At 44.1% G+C, this 18,425-nt stretch overlaps 2 protein-coding genes across 8 annotated transcripts in view; one reads left to right on the top strand and one right to left on the bottom strand.

Moving 5' to 3' along the window:
* Positions 1–15,148, bottom strand: part of DGLUCY (D-glutamate cyclase) — a 164,218-nt gene extending 149,070 nt beyond the window's left edge. For all 3 annotated transcript variants that reach the window (XR_013396483.1, XR_013396482.1, XM_015144368.3), the window contains exon 1: positions 14,844–15,148. Coding sequence is in view for 1 of the 3 variants with exons in the window: in XM_015144368.3 (XP_014999854.3) it covers positions 14,844–15,096 (253 nt within the window). In the remaining 2 variants the exon portion in view is untranslated. The remainder of the gene's footprint in view (positions 1–14,843) is intronic.
* RPS6KA5 (ribosomal protein S6 kinase A5) overlaps positions 14,907–18,425 on the top strand; it is a 198,988-nt gene continuing 195,469 nt past the window's right edge. For 3 of the 5 annotated variants that reach the window (XM_028851750.2, XM_001088246.5, XM_077941612.1), the window contains exon 1: positions 14,907–15,215. In XM_028851750.2, coding sequence (XP_028707583.1) covers positions 15,113–15,215 — 103 coding nt within the window. In that variant the 5' untranslated portion in view covers positions 14,907–15,112. Of the gene's footprint in view, positions 15,216–15,333; positions 15,519–18,425 lie in introns of those variants that run through there. The other 2 variants (XM_077941611.1, XM_077941613.1) reach the window with 2 other exon arrangements.

Raw genomic sequence — 18,425 nt, 5'->3', positions numbered from 1 at the left:
GCTGAATAAATAAGGAAATGAACCACCTGGGCTAATGCTGATTGCTTCTTTGGTGGTAGCAAACACTGACTTCAGGTATTATAAGATGCATTTGGTCAAGAGTAAGGAGCAGCCCTTACTCCATTTCCTGTTGTCCATTCCCACAGTCAGCCAGCTAGAAAGACTAAAACGAGCAGGAAAATAAAACAACAACCCTGGAGGATGCATTTATTTTGAGGAAGAGAACCCAAATTAAAGCAAACTAAACTAAAAAGCTCCAATTAATATATTCAGAAAGATAGGATGCCCAACAAAGGACAAACGAGGGTTCTAATTAATTAAAAACATGACTCTAGGTAGGGTGCGATGGCTCATGTCTATCATCCCAGCACTTTGGGAGGCCACGGTGAGCAGATCACTTGAGGTCAGGAGTTCAAAACTAGACTGGCCAACATGGTGAAACCTTGTCTCTACCCTAAATACAAAAGACAATTGGCCCTGGAAAGCCATAAAGGTAAATGCTACCATGACAACCCTATAGGAGGAGGATGATGAGCCCCAGAGGGGAAGGCTTAAAAACTCAACAAAATACCTAACTGGATAAAGAAACTAGGGTAAAATGAATCATGATAAAGAAAAAATGCAAGAAAGGCAAATAGAAGATCCAAGGGGAAAGAAGTTTGTACAATAAAAAGAGTAATTCTTCTTTTTGTTCTTTTTCTTTTTTTTGAGACAGAGTTTTCTCTTGTTGCCTGGGCTGGACTGCAATGCCATGATCTTGGCTCACCGCAACTTCCGCCTCCTGGGTTCAAGCAAGCAATTCTCCTGCCTCAGCCTCCCAAATAGCTGGGATTACAGGCATGCACCACCACGCCTGGCTAATTTTGTATTTTTAGTAGAGAGGGGGTTTCTCCATGTTGGTCAAGCTGGTCTTAAACCCCCGTACTCAGGTGATCCGCCAGCCTCGGCCTCCCAAAGTGCTGGAATTACAGGCATGAGTCACCACACTCAGCCAAGAAGAGTAATTCTTATAAACATTTTGCCTCTTCAGAGAAAAATATTTACAGAATACTGTAGTATGGTTTTTACCATTACTTTCAATGGCAAAAATGACAATTACTTTTGCACCAATCTAACAAATGCTGTTTAAGTGATTTTCATGTTTTAGGATCAGTCTGCAGAATACTTAATTATGGTTAAGAATAGAAGGTAAATTTTTTTTATCCATAAAATTATATGGGGCAGAAATTGGGAGGTAGATGTTAGAGAGAATCTGTCTGAAGAACAAAGATGCTGTTACCTTCATCCTTTTTTTTTTCTCGAGTCAGGTTCTCACTCTGTCACCCAGGCTAGGGTCCAATGAGACCGTCATAGCTCGCTGCAGCCTTGAACTCCTGGGTTCAAGTGATATATATATATATATATATATATATATTCTGGTAGAGATGAGGTCTCATTATGTTGCCCAGCCTGGTCTCAAACTCCTGGGATCAAGCCATCTGCCCACCTCAACCTCCCAAGGCGCTGGGATTACAGGTGTGAGCCACCGTGCCAGGCAATTTTAAAACTTTTTTGTAGAGATGGGGGTTTGCTGTATTGCCTGGGCTGGTCTTAAACTCCTTGCCTCACAGGATTCTCCCACCTTAGCCTTACTAACTTCATTTATCTTCAATTTATCTTGTACAGTGAAACCGTCATAGCTCGCTGCAGCCTTGAACTCCTGGGTTCAAATTATCCTCCTGCCTTGAAGGTTCTTGAAGGTATAGGGCCGAGGTCCTTGTTTCCTTGTTGGTTGTTGGCAAGGGACTTGCTCTTAACTCCTGGGGGCTGCTCCTCAGGGCCTTTCCACTTGGTCCCCTCCAGCTTCAAAGCCAGCAACCAGATACCTCTTTTGCATTAAAGCTTTTTCATGCAGCCAGAAGCGGTGGCTCACACCTGTAATCCCAACGGGGATGGATTACTTGAGGTCAGGAGCTCGAGGCCAGCCTGGTCAATGTGGCAAAACCCTGTCTCTACCAAAAGTACAAAAATCTCTACTAAAAACAGAAACATTAGCCTGGATGACAGAGTTAATTTTTTTTTTTAATTTTTTGAGATGGAATCTCACTCTGTCTCCCAGGCTGGAGCGTAGTGGCACGATCTCAGCTTACTCCAACCTTTGCCTCCTAGGTTCAACCGATTCTCGTGCCTCATCCTCCAGAGTAGCTGGGACTACAGGCGAGTGCCACCACACCTGGCTAATTTTTGAACTTTTAGTAGAGATGGGGTTTCTCCATGTTGACCAGGCTGGTCTCAAACTCCTGAACTCAGGCAATCTATCCACCTCAGCCTCTCAAAGTGCTAGGATTACAGGCATGAACCACCTCACCTGGCCTGTAATTAATAACTTCTATGACATCTGCAAAATCCTTTTCACCACATAAATCACATAATCATGGGTGTAACATCTGGTGACGAAAGGCATGGGGGCCATCTTATGCTTCTATTCCACACTACTCAAGAAAAATGACTGTTTTTTTTACATATAATGAGCTTTTCTAAAAAGCATTGAAAAGCACCATGAGGAAGTTTTTTTTTTTTTTCTGGTGTCTCAAATCTCACTTTCTGGAAACAGCCACCAATATTTGGAATATGTCATCTGAACTTGGGCATGCAGAGCAAAAAGATCAATAGAGAACAGTGGAATTTTATTCTACAAATTATTTTTAAGTAAAATTAAGTTTAATTTTACAGAAAACAGAAACAAAGTAAAATAGAAGGAATTGCTGAACTTCAGCTAAATGTTTGTAAACCACAAAAATTCCTAAAATAACCCCCTCAAAGATAAGAAAAACGAACACAAAAATCATCAAGAAATTAGAATTGTGTTTGTTTGAAAAAGCTGTAGTTCATGGAGTTCTTTTTCTGTTTTTTTTTTTTTTTTTTTTTTTTTTTTGAGAATCTCATTCTGTCGCTCACGCTGGAGTGCAGTGGTATGATCTCAGCTCACTGCAACCTCCAACTCCTACATTCAAGAGATTCTCGTGCCTCAGCCTCCCCAGTAGCTGGGACTACAGGTGCATGCCACTATGCCTGGCTAATTTTTTGTATTTTTAGTAGATAAGGGGTTTCCCCAGGTTGCCCAGGCTGATCTTGAACTCCTGGGCTTACGTGATCCTCCTGCCTGGGCCTCCCAAAGTGCTGGGATTGTAGGCATGAGCCCCCATGCCTGGCTGGAGCTCATTTTTTACAGTGGATTATTTTCCAGACATTAAAGATGAGTAAATTTACATGCTTAGAAATCTTCCCACTGCCCTTTCCCCTCACTTCCCTGTTTTTGTTGTGTATATAATTATGTTTACAGTATAAGAGTTTGGAATGTTTACATTTTTTTCTTTTTTTTTTTTTTTTTTTGAGACGGAGTCTCGCTCTGTTACCAGGCTGGAGTGCAGTGGCCTGATCTCGGCTGACTGCAACCTCCGCCTCCTGGGTTCAAGCAATTCTTTTGCCTCAGCCTCCCGAGTCACTGGGACTACAGGTGCCCATCACCACGTCCAGCTAATTTTTGTATCTTCAGTAGAGACGGGGTTTCACCTTATTGGCCAGGCTGGTCTCAAACGACTGACCTCGTGATCCAACCGCCTCAGCCTCCCAAAGTGCTGGGATTATAGGCGTGAGCCACCACACCCAGCCTACATTTTGTTCTTTTTTTTTTTTTTTTTTTTTTTTTTTTTGAGATGGAGCCTTGCTCTGTCGCCCAGGCTGGAGTGAAGTGGCACAATCTTGGCTCACTGCAAGCTCCACCTCTTGGGTTCACGCCATTCTCCTGCCTTAGCCTCCTGAGTAGCTGGGACTACAGGCACCCGCCACCACGCCTGGCTAATTTTTTGTATTTTTAGTAGAGACGGGGTTTCACTATGTTAGCCAGGATGGTCTCTACATCCTGACCTCTTGATCCACCCGCCTCAGCCTCCCAAAGGGCTGGGATTACAGGTGTGAGCCACCATGCCCAGGCCTACATTTTGTTCTTTGACCATAAATTCCACAGCTATTTATTCTTGGTTCTGTATTTAAAACAATTCAAAAGTCATCTTCAGTATTTTTTTAAATCCTCAATTCTTTCCTTGGTTCCTCCATTTTGATTAATCTCTTGGTTCAATAATTTCAACTTAAGTAAGTTTTTTTTTCAAGAATGTGGAAACTCTGAGTTCATTCATGCTCAAGAATGACTGCCAATAGCCTTTAGACTTCTTCTTTTTTTTTTTTTTATGATGGAATCTCACTCTGTTGCCCAGGATGGAGTGCAGTGATGCGATCTCAGCCTATTGTAACCTCTGCCTCCTGGGTTCACACCATTCTCCTGCCCCAGCCTCCTGAGTAGCTGGGACTACAGGTGCGTGCTACCACGCCTGGCTAATTTTTTTTTTTTTTTTTTGAGACAGAGTCTTGATCTGTTACCAGGCTGGAGAGCAGTGGTGCAATCTCGACTCACTGCAACCTCGACCTCCCAGGTTCAAGTGATTCTCCTGCCTCAGCCTCCAGAGTAGCCGGGACTACAGGTGCCTGCCACCATGCCCAGCTAATTTTTGTATTTTTAGTAGAGACGGGGTTTCACCATGTTAGCCAGGATGGTCTCAATCTCTTGACCTCATGATCCGCCTGCCTCGGCCTCCCAAAGTGCTGGTATTACAGGCGTGAGCCACCATGCCCGGCCAAGCCTGGCTAATTTTTTTTTTTTTTTGCATTTTTAGTAGAGACGGGATTTCACCGTGTTCGCCAGGATGGTCTCAATCTCTTGACCTCGGGATCTGCCTGCCTCAGCCTCCCAAAGTACTGCGATTACAGGTCAGCCTTTAGAGTTCTTAAAGGACAATTTGGCAAAATATAAAATTCATGAGTCATATCTTCATGCCATTAAATTTTATAAATCTTGCTTCATTGTCCTTTAACGTTGTGTTGCTCTTAAATTTTAAAAATCTGATGTATTTTTTTATTGATCACTCTGTACTCATTTTACCTTGACACAGTGTGTGCTTTCTACCTGCTGACTCAAGTCTTCATTTTGGTTACATTTCCTCCATTATTCTGTTGTTCCATTTGTTCTGACTTGGTCTTCAGGAATGCCAATCATGCATTTATTGGATCTCTATTGCTTATTTTTCATAACTATCAAATATTTACGATTATGTTTATTTCTTTGTTCTTTTCCATATTGTTCCATTGTTTTCACTTTTGTTCATTCTCTTTTGGTTGATTCCAAAGTGGCTTTCCTGCCTTTCTTTTCTTGAGACCTGCCATTCTTTTTTTTCCTCTTTTGTTGTTCTATAATTCGTTATTTTTACTTCTGAACCTCACCTTTGAGTATTTTTTTATTTTAAAAAGAGATAACTTTGTAATTTCTCTGATGTGATGGAGAATTATTTGTTAAATAGCATGGGTAGAGGAAGAAGAAGGACTTTGAGGCAATTAGCTGCTTCACTTTAGTGTGTTTCAAATCTGTTGACAGTATTTCCTCTCCATCTCAGAGAATGTCTGAGATTCTCAGGTTTTGGCTCTCAGGAGGTTGCCAAGGCCCCCAGCAAAGCCCTGTCACTCTAGGCTCTCTGGGTTCTAATCTAGAAATAATTTCTCTACCCCCTTCACCCCCTCATCTCCAAGAGACTCTTTTGGCTTAGAGGCCAGGTCACAAAAAATAGAAATAAATAACCATCTTCCCAGCTTCTCCCTGATTTCTACCCTCCCTGCTATCATACTCGTTCTTCAAAGGAACACTACCAGTTTTTCCTGGGTCTTGTAACTCAAATATAAATTTCAGTCATTTGAGTACCACTTCCACAATTTTTGCCTTATCTGTATATCACCTATACTAAAATCAATTTTTTTTCTTTAAATTAATTCCCAGTTTTTTCAACTAAATGCCTTCTTATTTAAAAAGGAGGTATATCCAAAAATTGACCAGGTGTGGTAGCAGGTGCCTCTAATTCCAGCTACTCAGGAGGCTGAGGCAGGAGAATCGCTTGAATCCAGGAGGTGGAGGTTGCAGTGAGCCAAGATCGCACCACTGCACTCCAGCCTGGGTGACAGAGCAAGACTCTGTCAAAAACAAAAAAAAAGAGGTATATCATTATCATAAGTGAAAAATACCAAGCTGGGCACAATGGCATGTACCTGTAGTTCCAGCAACTTGGAAGGCTAAGGTGGAAGGATCACTTCAGCCCATGTGTTCTGTAATCTGGCCTGGGCACGTAGCAAGACTCTCTCTCTTAAAAAAAAAAAAAGAAGGAAAAGTAAAGAAAGTATCACTTGCCATAAATAGAAAGTAAATTTTAAAATAAATGCAATGAGGGTGGGTACGGTGGCTCACGCCTGTAATCCCAGCACTTTGGGAGGCTGAGGTGGGCCGATCACCTGAGGTCAGGAGTTCGAGACCAGCCTGGCCAACATGGTGAAACCCCGTCTGTACTAAAAATACAAAAAAAATTAGCTGGGCATGGTGGTGGGCGCCTGTAATCCAGGTACTTGGGAGACTGAGGAAGGAGAATTGCTTGAACCTGGGAGGTGAAGGTTGCAGTGAGCTGAGACCACGCCACTGCACTCCAGCCTGGGTGACACAGCAAGACTCTGTCTCAAAAATAGAAAATAAACAATAAATAAACGCAACGAAAACAAAACTTCAGTGAGTTCTAGCTAGATACAGTTGTCTGCTGCGAGCTGAGTCTGAGGTCTGCATTTTCCTTGTTAGAAAGAGTGATTAGGACAAACGAGAGAAAAGTTAAAGACTACTGGCTCCAAACCAAGGCTTTCTTCTTGATGTAATCACAAATGAAAGGGAACCAAAAAAAAAAAAAAGAATCACTTTTTCATTAAGTTATTTAATATAATTCAATGACTCTTCATGTACCACCTAAACTTATTTCATTCTTCCCTAGTAACACAAGTCTCCTTTCCCCTTTGGGAAACACCCCTCCAATCCAAGGATCAATGATTTCGTCCCTCTAAGGAAATATATTTCCTGCTCATGGATATAGGCAGCGTACATCGACTCTTAGCATTTCATCAATTTTAGTACAGACTTTGCAGTATTTGGCAGGCATACCTCATGGTTTGTGGTTTGAGGTTCTGAGAGTTTCCTTGTTTCATTAAAAATGGGAACTTTTTTGTGTTTTTGCTTTGCTTTCTTTTTATATTCCTTCCAGAAGATTTCAAGAGAGGAGAGAGGAAGGGAGTCCAAATATCTTTATTTTGTTTTATTTTATTTTTCTTTTGAGACGGAGTTTCATTCTTGTTGCCCAGGCTGGAGTGCAATGGCACAATCTCGGCTCACTGCAACCTCTGCCTTCCGGGTTCAAGCGATTCTCCTGCCTCAGCCTCCTGAGTAGCTGGGATTACAAGGCATGCACCACCACGCCTGGCTAATTTTGTATTTTTAGTAGAGATGGGGTTTCTCCATGTAGGTCAGGCTGATCTCGAACTCCCAACCTCAGGTGATCCACCCTCCTTGGCCTCCCAAAGTGTTGACCAGGTGTGGTGGCAGGTTCCTCTAATCCCGTGAGCCACTGCGCCCGGCCCCAAATATCTCTATATCTTTTAACTGGATATATGTGATGTGCATCCCTCCAAAGTCTCTCACAGTTGTGTGCTGGTTGGCACAGTTTCAAATGGAGGTGGATGGAGTCACGTCTTAAACTTGAATCTTCCCTTTCGTCCTAGTGCTCCTCATCTGCAATGCTAGGAAGGTTGCTAAGCTAGGAAGGTAGCTAAGCTAGGAAGGTAGTATCTGGTGCATCAAAAGGTAAGGTGAGGACACTGCTTACTTGCTGCTGCTGCCTTCGCAAGACTGTCTCTCTCTGTTTGTGAATGCATGGGGTGTGTGTGTGTGTGTGTGTGTGTGTGCGCGCGCGAGTACATTCCCAAACTTCTCACTTCGGAACAGTGGTGACATGTCAACTTCAGTAGTGGTGGGTGTCTTCAGTAAGTGTGAACTTCACACCCCCTAACCATGTTGGTCTCTGTATCTTGCAGTGAGTCTCTTCAACTTACTGGCTCTATATCACATGGCGAAGGTACTGACAGGGTCAAAAATAGTATTAAGATATTGATAATGGGCCAGGTACAGTGGCTCAGGCCTGTAATCCTAGCACTTTGGGAGGCCAAGGTGGGTGGATTGCTTGGGCCCAGGAGTTAGAGACCAGCCTGGGCAACATGGCGAAACTCCATCTCTATAAAAATTAGCCGGGTGTGGTGGCACATGCCTGTAGTCCCAACTACTTGGAAGGCCGAGGTAGGAGGATTGCTTGAGCCCAAGAGGCAGAGGTTTCAGTGAGCCGAGATCATGTCATTGCACTCTGGTCTGTGCAACAGAGTAAGGCCTTGTCTCAAAAAAAAAAAAAAAAAAAAAAAAAAAAAAAAAAAAAAAAAAAAAGATACTGGTAATGTAGTTTTTGACTTTTGACTTTTTGACTTTTTGTTTCTTATCTATGTATATTTTGGAGTGTTTTGATAGAGCCAGTTACAGGGAAGTATGATGTGGTGGGCCTTGGGTGTTTCCTACTTCCTATGAATGCAAAGGTGAGGAACTTCCTGCTCACATTGCCTAAATGATGAGATTAATCAAGTCCTAGTGGCTTATACCAAGTGAGGCCCTCTCCCGCTCTGCTTACTTATATAAATAAACGACTGTCCATGTACCACACAAACTTCTCATCTCTCCTAATTAAAAAGTGTTTTGGTGTTTTGGTTCCCTTTCATTTGTGATTATACCAAGAAGAAAGCCTGGGTTTGGTGCCAATAGTCTTTAGCTTTTCTCTAATTTGTACCAATCACTCTTCTTTTTTTTGTTCTTCCTCAATCTGCTCAACATGAAGTAGCTCCTTCTAACAAGGAAAGTATAGACCACAGACTCAGCTACCAGCAGACAACTGTATCTAGCTAGAACTTACTATCATTTTGTTTTCATTGTATTTATTTTAATATTTACTTCCTGATTCCTATTTATGGCAAGCGATAGTGGCTTTTCTTTTTCCTTTTGTTTAGAGATGGGGTCATGCTATGTGCCCAGGCTGGATTCAAGAACTCCTGGGAGAGGATCAAGTGATCCTCTCCACTTCTCAGTGAAGAGGGGTAAAGCTAAGGATAGGTGAGACCACACAGAATGGTGCCACAGACACAGGCCTACAACAAAAGGGGGTGAGCACGGACCCTGTTCTGGCAGCAGGTACCAAGCCAGCCTGGATAAAGTCAATTTCTTTTCTTTCCTTCTTTTTTAGAGACGGGGTTTTGCTCTGTTGCCCATGCTGGAGTGCAATGGCGCAATCTCACTCACTGCAACCTCCGCCTCCTAGGTTCAAGGGATTCTCCTGCCTCAGCCTCCCTGGTAGCTGGGATTACAGGCACGTGCCACCATGCCCAGTTAATTTTTCTATTTTTAGTAGAGACAGGGTTTCACTATGTTGGCTAGGCTGGTCTCGAACTCCTGACCTCAGGTGATCCTCCTGCCTTGGCCTCCCAAAGTGCTGGGATTACAGGCGTGAGCCACTGCGCCCAGCTGATAAAGTCAGTTTCTGAGAGGAAGAAACATATTTTCAAGGTCTTTTCTTGATTACTCTTCTGGCCATAGCAGAAATCTGACCTTTTGTTGGACAACGTCTCTGCCCCAGCCTTTTCATGGACCCCTCCCTCTCTACTTCTCCATCTCTCAGAGCAGGAGGGAACAGTGACGTTTTCCTCACTTCCAGCTGCTGCATCCTCCAGGCCATAGTCCGTTATCTCACCCCAGTTCAACAATTTTTCCTCATTTGACTCCAAGCTGTCTGGTCATATCACTATCACTCAAGCCCCCCACCCATTTAATTTGGCGTTTTCAGCTACTCATTTATAATTTTCCCTCCTATTCTCTCTAGCGTCATCACTACCTCTGAAAAGTTGCTGTTTTTTACCAAAACTCCAATTTGCTGTTATTTACCACTCTCTGCTCTAATAGTTGTGCAAGAGTTCTGCATTACAAACCTGGTTGTACATTAGGTTAATGATGTGGGGAGCTTTAAAAAAAAATCCCAAAGTCCAGGCCCCACCCCAGACCAATTTGTCACATTTTTAGGGGTAGGAGTGGTGGAGTTTTTTGTTTTGTTTTGTTGTTATTTTTAAGTATCCCAGGTGATCCCGATGTTCATCCAAGGTTGAGAACTCATCCATACTACTGCCAACTCCTTGGACTCCATCCTATTCTTCCAGGCTAGCAGTTTATCCTGGCTTCATTGCCTTCTTACCCAGCTTGGGCCCCAGGGCCATTCATTTTAACCAGGTTGTTGTCCAACCGCTCATCTCCCACCCAGAGGGAATATGTAAGTTGCTAGAGAAAGACACTTCACTATCCTGATTCAGGTTTTCTAACTCCACTGGAGCCCCGTGCTAGTCAGCGTTTATACAAGCTGCCCGGATATATCTATTTCTCACAGTGGCTGTTCCAACCTGTTTCCAGTCTCCTCAGATCCCTAACCCATGCCCTCCCCTCCCTCCTATCACTCAGCACAGTGCTTAAGTCTCTGGAAGAAACTCTTCCTACACGTGTGCACATCTAAGTGATCACATGGCGTGCTTCTGCTTTCCTAATGTTACTAAGTTTTGCAACTCTTCTGCAGTTTTAAGATTATTTGAAGATAAGATTAAAAAACCAAAAAAACTCCCCAGATCTCTCCAGTTAGGACCTTTGTTCTCTATTTTCCTTCGGAGTAAAATATGTCCCCACACATGGTTACTACTTCCTCACCTTCCATTTGCCTTGCCAAAACTGCTCTGGATATTGTCATCAGTGGCACCCAAGTTGACAAATTCATTGGATGTTTCTAGACCTCATGTGACATCTTAGGGTATCTGATACAGCTGACCATTCTTTCCTTCTGGAAATACTTTGCCTTCCAAGATAAAAAACTCTCCAGGTTTTCCTCTTCTAACTCTACTCCACCTTCTTATTCCAACTTTTCTTTTCTTTTCTTTTTTTTTTTTTTTTTTTTGAGAGAGAGTCTGACTGTGTCACCCAGGTTGGAGTGCAATGACGCGATCTTGGCTCACTGCAACCTCTGCCTCCTGGGTTCCAGTGATTTTCCTGCCTCAGCCTCCCGAGTAGCTTAGATTATAGGCATGCACCACCATGCCCAGCTAATGTTTGTATTTTTAGTAGAGGTAGGGTTTCACCTTGTTGACCAGGCTGGTCTTCAACTCAAGCAATCTGCCCACCTCGCCTCCCAAAGTGCTGAGATTACAGGCATGAACCACCACACCCAGCCTTCTCCCTAGGTAATCTTATTCATACCTCTGGCCTCAAATGTCATCTATGTGCCAGTGATTCCTAAGCTTAAGTCCCTATGCTAGACCTCTCTTCAGAGCTCCAGACTCATATATCCACATAGCTACTTGATTCTGGCCCTGGATGTCTCAAAATTAAACTCTTGACGTTCTCTCTCATATGTGCTCTTCCTTCAATTTGCCCCTTTCATTATTAAATGGTACTGCCATCCTATTCCATCCACCCAGCTGCTCATGCTAGAAATGCTGGTGTCATTTCAGATATTTCCATTTTTCTCACTCACCAAATCTAATCCTTCAAGTTCAAAATATAAATGCAGAAACATTCCATTTCTCTCCATCTCTACTGCACCCACTCTCATCTTTTGCCCAGATTACAGTGATAGTCTCCTAACTGTCTCCTTGTATCCCATTTTGCCTTCTCCAGCACAGTCTCCAAACACTAACTTCAGTGACCTTCTGAAAATACTACCATGATTATATCATTCCTGTGTTTAAATTCCTTCTATTGCTTCCCACTTCCCACAGGATAAATACCAAAAATATTAATAAGAGCAACCACATACTTCATGACTGGGCCTCTGCTTACCTCCCTAACCTCATTCCTTGCTTACTGTGTTAAGGCTCCATTGACTTTCTCAATCTCTCAACAGAGTAGGCTCTTTGCCTGCCTCAGGACACCCTCCAAAAATTTTGATCCCTCCATATTTCACATATGAAGTAGTATAAAGCTAGATTATACTTTGGTAGCAAATCATCCCATCTAACTAGCTTATGCCTAAAACTGTGTACTTATTGCTCACATCACAGTCTGATATAGGTCAGGTGGCTCCTTAAAGAATTAAGTGGAAACTCAGGGGTTGAGAGTCCTCCCAGTCTGTGGCATACCCATAGTAAAAATGTGGCCTTTGTTATAGCAGTCGAAAGAGAAGAGAGTGTGAGTGATTATGCAAGAAGTTTTCTGGTCAGGCCTGAAAATGGTATATATCACACCAATAGGGTCTGCCCATACCCCATTGGCCAGATCACAGTCATATGACCATAACTTAACTGCAAAGGCGGTAAGGGGAAGAAAAAAAAGTCTTCCTGTGTGTCCAGAAGAGGAAATGAGATTGGTGAACATCAGGCTACTTTTTGCCACATCCTGGTTAAAACCTACTCATTTTTAAAGACTCAGCTTAAATAATACTTACTTACAAAGGTCTTCCAGCTCCTCCAACTTAAATTAGGCATCCCTGATACATCCTATTGTAGCACCCTGTAATTTTCCTTTACAGCATGATCACAATGGAAAGTTTATTTTTCTTTATGTGATAATATTTATATCTGTTGCTAGACTGTAGGTTCTATAGGAGTAAGGACTGAATCTGCACTCCCACTGTGTCTCTAGCACCTATCACAGTACTTGGTATATAACTGGCATAAAAGTTTTTGAGTGAACAAATGAACAGTTGCACACAGTCATTGCCTGGCTCCAAATAGCACATGACTTTTGCAGGAGAAAGACAAGTAAGTAAGCAGTCATGGCTTAGTGTAGTGATAAATGTTCCAGGCAGGTAAGCCCAGGGAGCTGTGACAGCAACCTGAAGGAACTTGCAAGGCTTCTGTGTTTTCTCTTTCACAGCAATCGAATCCAGGAGTCTGCAAACTATGGCCTGTAGGCCAAATCTGGCTCATTGCCTGTTTTTTAACGGCCCTTGAGCTAAGAATTGTTATATATATATATATATATATTTTTTTAGATGGAGTCTCGCTTTGTTGCCCAGGCTGAAGTACAATGGTGTGATCTCAGCTCACTGCAACCTCCGCCTGCTGGATTCAAGCAATTCTCCTGCCTCAGCTTCCTGAGTAGCTGGGATTACAGGCGCCTGCCACCATGCCTGGCTAATTTTTTGTATTTTTAGTAGAGATGGGGTTTTGCCATGTTGGCCAGGTTGGTCTCGAACTCCTGACCTCAGGTGATCCATCTGTCTCAGCATCCCACAGTGCTGGGCTTACAGGTGTGAACCACTGCGCCCAGCCTGTTTTTATGTTTTTAAGTGATTGAAAAATAATTGAAAGAAAAATATATTATGATACACGAAATCTATGTGAAATTCAAATTTCAATGTCCATAAAAAATATTCTATTGGAACACAGCTACATCTTTTATTTATTGTCTATGACTGCTTTTGAGCTACAATGGCAGAGCTGAGTAGTTGTGAAAGAGGTCATACAGCTTGCAAATCCTAAAATATTTACTATCTGGCCCTTAATAGAAAAAAAGTGTGTTGACTCGTGATCCAATCCATGCTTAGTTTAAAAGATCACGTCTATGTGAATTACGTCCAACTGCACATCTTTAAGTTTCTGCGTTTTCCCATTCTGGTGTCTGCTACTAGAAATCAGGTTCCCTTTAGTTCTATCCTTGCAGCAGGATTCCTGCCCTGCTATCTCTCTCCTCTTTTCAGTTCATCACTGTGTACTAAAAAAAATCTGCACTTTTCAGCACAGCATCCCTAGTTCTCCATTATCTTACCACATCTCACCTGGTCAGCTGTATCTCTTACATCAAACTTTCATCTAACCTTATCAATCACTTAAACCACCCTTGCCTTCTCTGCTGTAGGCCAATGTTCACAGTTACTGTCTCTGTGTGAAATGTCTATTGCTGGTATTTCTCTCTTAGCCATCCTCTACGTTGGTTATCTCAAATGCCTCCTTGCTCTAAAAGCTTTTCCCAGTTCCTCGTCTGGGAATAATTATTGCCATCCGTGCGAGATTCTCTAACGCTTTGTACGACTGCTTTATTCCAAATTCTGCTTTATAGCTCTTTTGTGTATACACACAGTCTGTTTCTCACGTTCTATTGAAAGCTGCTTAGGGGAGGAATTGTATTCTATTTTGTTAATCTTTGTATCCTTTCGGTGTCTAGGAAGAGTCTTGTACCAAATGGAAATGTCTCTTCTTTGCAAAATTCCTCATCGGGAGCTGGGACTGTGAATTTTTGTAACGTTTAAGAACTATCTGTTATTTAAGCACAAACACTCCGCTTTAACTTGTTTAGGGTTCACTAGCGCGAGTAAGACCTTTTTAGGGAACGCCGTCTTGCAGGTGGTCACACAACTAAGTATCGCTGCCGGGACCCTTAGGTTTGTCTGCAAACACGTGGGTTATAAGCGCTACCCTCCAGGCCCCTCCTCTGTCCACGGTGATTGGCGGACCAAATGTTCCAATCATCCTTCCCCGCCTCTTTCGTCAGTAGCCAATCAGAGACCCCGAGCGCCTCCTGACTACTAGACACTGTTTACTAACAGATCGAAGCTGGGGAATAAGGGGTGTGACCATTCTGGGGAGGTCAGGGAAGGGAAGGTCTTGACTGCGCGTGCGCACTAGAGGAAATGGGCGGGGCAGAACTTTGGGTCTCACCAATCGGAGTGGCTGCGCTCCTCCCTCTCCTGCCTCCCCGCCAAGCAACAACAATTCCAGGAGCGGGGCGGGGCGGCTAGTGAAACGTCACAGCGGAGTGCCCAATTGGAGCCGGCGTTGGCAGACGCGCGCGCCCTGTGCCCAATCAGCGAAAGCGGCTCGAATGGCTCCCTTACCTTGCTGGCTGTGGGCGGAGCGGCCTGAGGAGGCGGCGGTAGAGCAGGGGGCGGTTTGGTTGCGCGGTACTAGCGGTGCCCGCCGAAGGGGGAGGAGGCGAGGAGCGAGCCGTGCGGCCAGAGCGGGAAAGAGACTCGTCTTTGCGTCCGAGTTCTGGAGCCGCCGCACCCCGGCTCCTGGGGCTGCGGCAGCGGCTGCGAGGGGACGGGCGTCTGCTGTCTCCTGGGTTCCCCTCGTAGCGACCCGCGGCATCGGAAAAAAGGAGAAGATGGAGGAGAAGGGCGGCAGCAGCGGCGGCGCCGCGGGGACCAGCGCGGACGGCGGCGACGGGGAAGAGCAGCTCCTCACGGTCAAGCACGAGCTGCGGACTGGTGAGCGACCCCGCCCTCTGCCGGCCGGGCCCGGCGCGGGGGCGCGCCTGAGGGCACGCGGGTGCCCGCGCGGGGCTGGGGGCGCGGGGCCGGAGCCGTGGGCGCGGAGGGGCGGGGCGTCGCGGTCGGGGCACGTGCCCCGGGGGTCCCGGGAGGTGGGGGCGCGCCCGAGGGGAGGCGGCCGAAAGTTTTCCCCAGCCCGGGAATGAGCCGCGGGCACCAGGCATCGGGGCCAGAGCAGCTGCCAACCGCTGCCTGTGGCACGCACCTCCGAGGATGTCGCTGCTCCCCCTTCCCGCACAGGTGACACATGTGTGTCTGCGTCCTGTCGGGGCGAAAGGTGCGCCTGCCTCAGCGTGGGGCGAGCGGCGCTTTGTTTTGGAGCGTGACTCCCTGCTCCGCCCCTCTGCTCCCATCGATGGGGGTCCAGGTGGGCTCTGTGGAGCCATCCGCTAAGGTGCTGGGGTCCCGTAAGAGATAAACGGGGTGTTGCGCCTCGGGCTTTTACCGAGTCCAGTCTAGAGACAGGAACGGGAATCGCGGGCTCCAGGGATTGAGTGCCTTTATTCTCACTTATGAAATACTATACTTGGCCTTGAATTTCCTTCAGAGGTCTCTGGAGATGATGGCTCTGTAAATTTAAAGCTCCAGGTAAAAGGAACTAAGGAGCAGGCTTCAGCGCGTACGTTCTAATGTTTGAGATCACTAGCGTTGTCTTAAGCTTTATAACTAATTAAATGTATTCGTTGTGTAGGTTCGGGTTGTTCATTTTGGAAAATGCTTATTCAGACCAATCAGTACAATTTGGGTTTATATTCTTGGAGCCCAGTCTCGTATTGTAGATATGTTAATACTTTTTTTCTCTGAACAGATAGTACATTTTAATGAGGCGTTCGTTATTAGATATGTTTGTGAGCGTTGAAGGTTTTTGACAGAGCTGCTTTGGCATATTGGGATATTCTTTTTTTTTTTTTTTTTTTTTTTTTTTTGAGACGGAATTTCACTCTTGTTGCTCAGGCTAGAGTGCAGTGGCATGATCTCGGCTCACCGCAGCCTCTGCCTCCCGGGTTCGAGCGATTCTCCTGCCTCAGCCTCCCGAGTAGCTGGGATAGCTGGGATCACAGGCATGCGCTACCACGCCCGGCTAATTTTGTATTTTTAGTAGAGACAGGCGGGCGAGGGTAGGGGGGGTCTCTGCATGTTGGTCAGGCTGGTCGCGAACTCCCAGCCTCAGGTGATCCTCCCGCCTCGGCCTCCCAAAGTGCGGGAGGGATTACAGGCGTAAGCCACTGCGCCCGGCCAGGATATTATTTAATTGTGAAGGTACAAAGCTGAAACGGCGGAATTCAGGTGTTCACTAGTACATCTTGTTTCTGTTTTGAACAGATTGGAAAGTTAGCTCTGTCCATCAGTTCTTTCAGTTTTTGTTATTTCTACTGAGATTGCCTATTAGCATTCCATTGGGTGCCAGTGTGGTGACTTAATTCAAGAGAAATCTCAAATTCATGCTTCTTAATTCAACATTTGTAAACATTGTTTTTTTGGTCTTTGTGAATCTGTTATACCTCTTGAGCCAGCTATTTCATATTTTTTAGTTCCTAACATAACCTATATGGATTCAGGTAATTTGCTTTTTCTTCTCTCAATTTCATAGACAACTGATATTTTCAAAAGGCTTTTATATAGTTTACTCAATATACATTTATTCGGATTTGTGCCACGCTTAGTGTCAGGTGCTTTCTGGTGCGAAGATTTTGAATTTTTTCTTGTCTTACATAATGATCCACTGATTTATATGTATGGAATCCTACTGTACAGCAAAAGTACTTGAAGTCATATGCTTCTCAGCTATCGACTGTGGTGCAACAAGCAGCTTTTTGCTAAATGACCAAGGAGCAACCTGCTTGTTATTAGTAGTTAACCAACTGCTCGGTTTCTGGATTTTGCAAACAATGCTAGTTTTGTAGAAAACAGTGAGTACTGCTTTATTTCCCCCTCTCTTCTAACTGTGTGAATCATCAGCTTCAAGTTTGCATTTTAGAAATTTTTCTGATGGATGGTGAGATTATACTGAATTCATTAGTGCTGTTAACTGTCAAAGGAAATGACAGTTTTGATTTATTACTGAACACTGGGACAACTGACCGGATATAGTGGTCAAAAACACTGTTAAAATATAACTTGAAAGAGTTGCTCATCTTCAGCCAACTGCACTTCTTTCAGCACATGATGCTATAATAGGCACCAAAGTAATTTGATCTGATATGGTCCCATCTCAGAATGTGGACAAGCATCTAGTTATATCAGACTGGCAGTTGGTGGTTGCTCATTTTTGCAGAACACTTTGTTGTATTCCGTAGGATGAATGAAAAAGCAAAATATGTCCCATGAAAGGATGTGGAGTTGGAAGACATGATTCTAAATCCCATCTCTGCGGTTTAATATGTAGACATGGACAAGTCACTTCACCCTTTCAGATTCACATCTTTAATCTACAAAATGTGAGAATTGAATAAGACACTGTTGGAAAAGTGCTAAGTGGGTTGCTTGGCATATAGTGGGCCCTTAGGAAATGTTAGTTGAATGTATATATAAAAATCATTCCATAATAGTGTCTTATCTGGAAGTGTGTGAATTAATCCAGTGTAATTGGGGAAACAAATCACTCATTTAGTGCTTAGCCTGTGTCGCATTGCCTGGCTATTATCTTTTTCTGTATATGTCCAGTCTTCTCATGTAGAGTGTAAATTCGCCATAATCTTTGCGGCTGCTTAGCTGCCTGTATGTATCTCTTCAGTAACATTTAACACACGGTACTATAGTAGTCCATTTACTTGTCTGTATTAGACTGTAAGGTCCTTGAGGGCAGGCAGGCACCATGTCCTTTGTTTATTTGCAGCTCCTGGCATATAGTAGGTACTTAATATTTGTTGAATGAATTCATTGAATGCATGAGAATCCAGGAGCAAGTCTAGTAAGTTTATTGTATTACCAATGCCTTGCAGATGTTAGATGGTTGATAAGTGGATGACAGTGACTGAAGAATGCAGATTATAGGATTGAACAGATCACTTAAACATACATTTCTTAAGCATCGACTAAGAAAATGTCCTGCCCTCTAGTAGTAGGGGAGGAGGCCATATAAACCAGTAATTAAGATAATACTGCCTTGGGAGGCTGAGGTGGGTGGATCATGAGGTCAAGAGATGG

The sequence above is a fragment of the Macaca mulatta genome, chromosome 7 (assembly GCF_049350105.2).
Source record: "Macaca mulatta isolate MMU2019108-1 chromosome 7, T2T-MMU8v2.0, whole genome shotgun sequence".
In the NCBI taxonomy this organism is placed as follows: domain Eukaryota; kingdom Metazoa; phylum Chordata; class Mammalia; order Primates; family Cercopithecidae; genus Macaca; species Macaca mulatta.
This window is presented reverse-complemented; position numbering and strand designations above follow the sequence as displayed.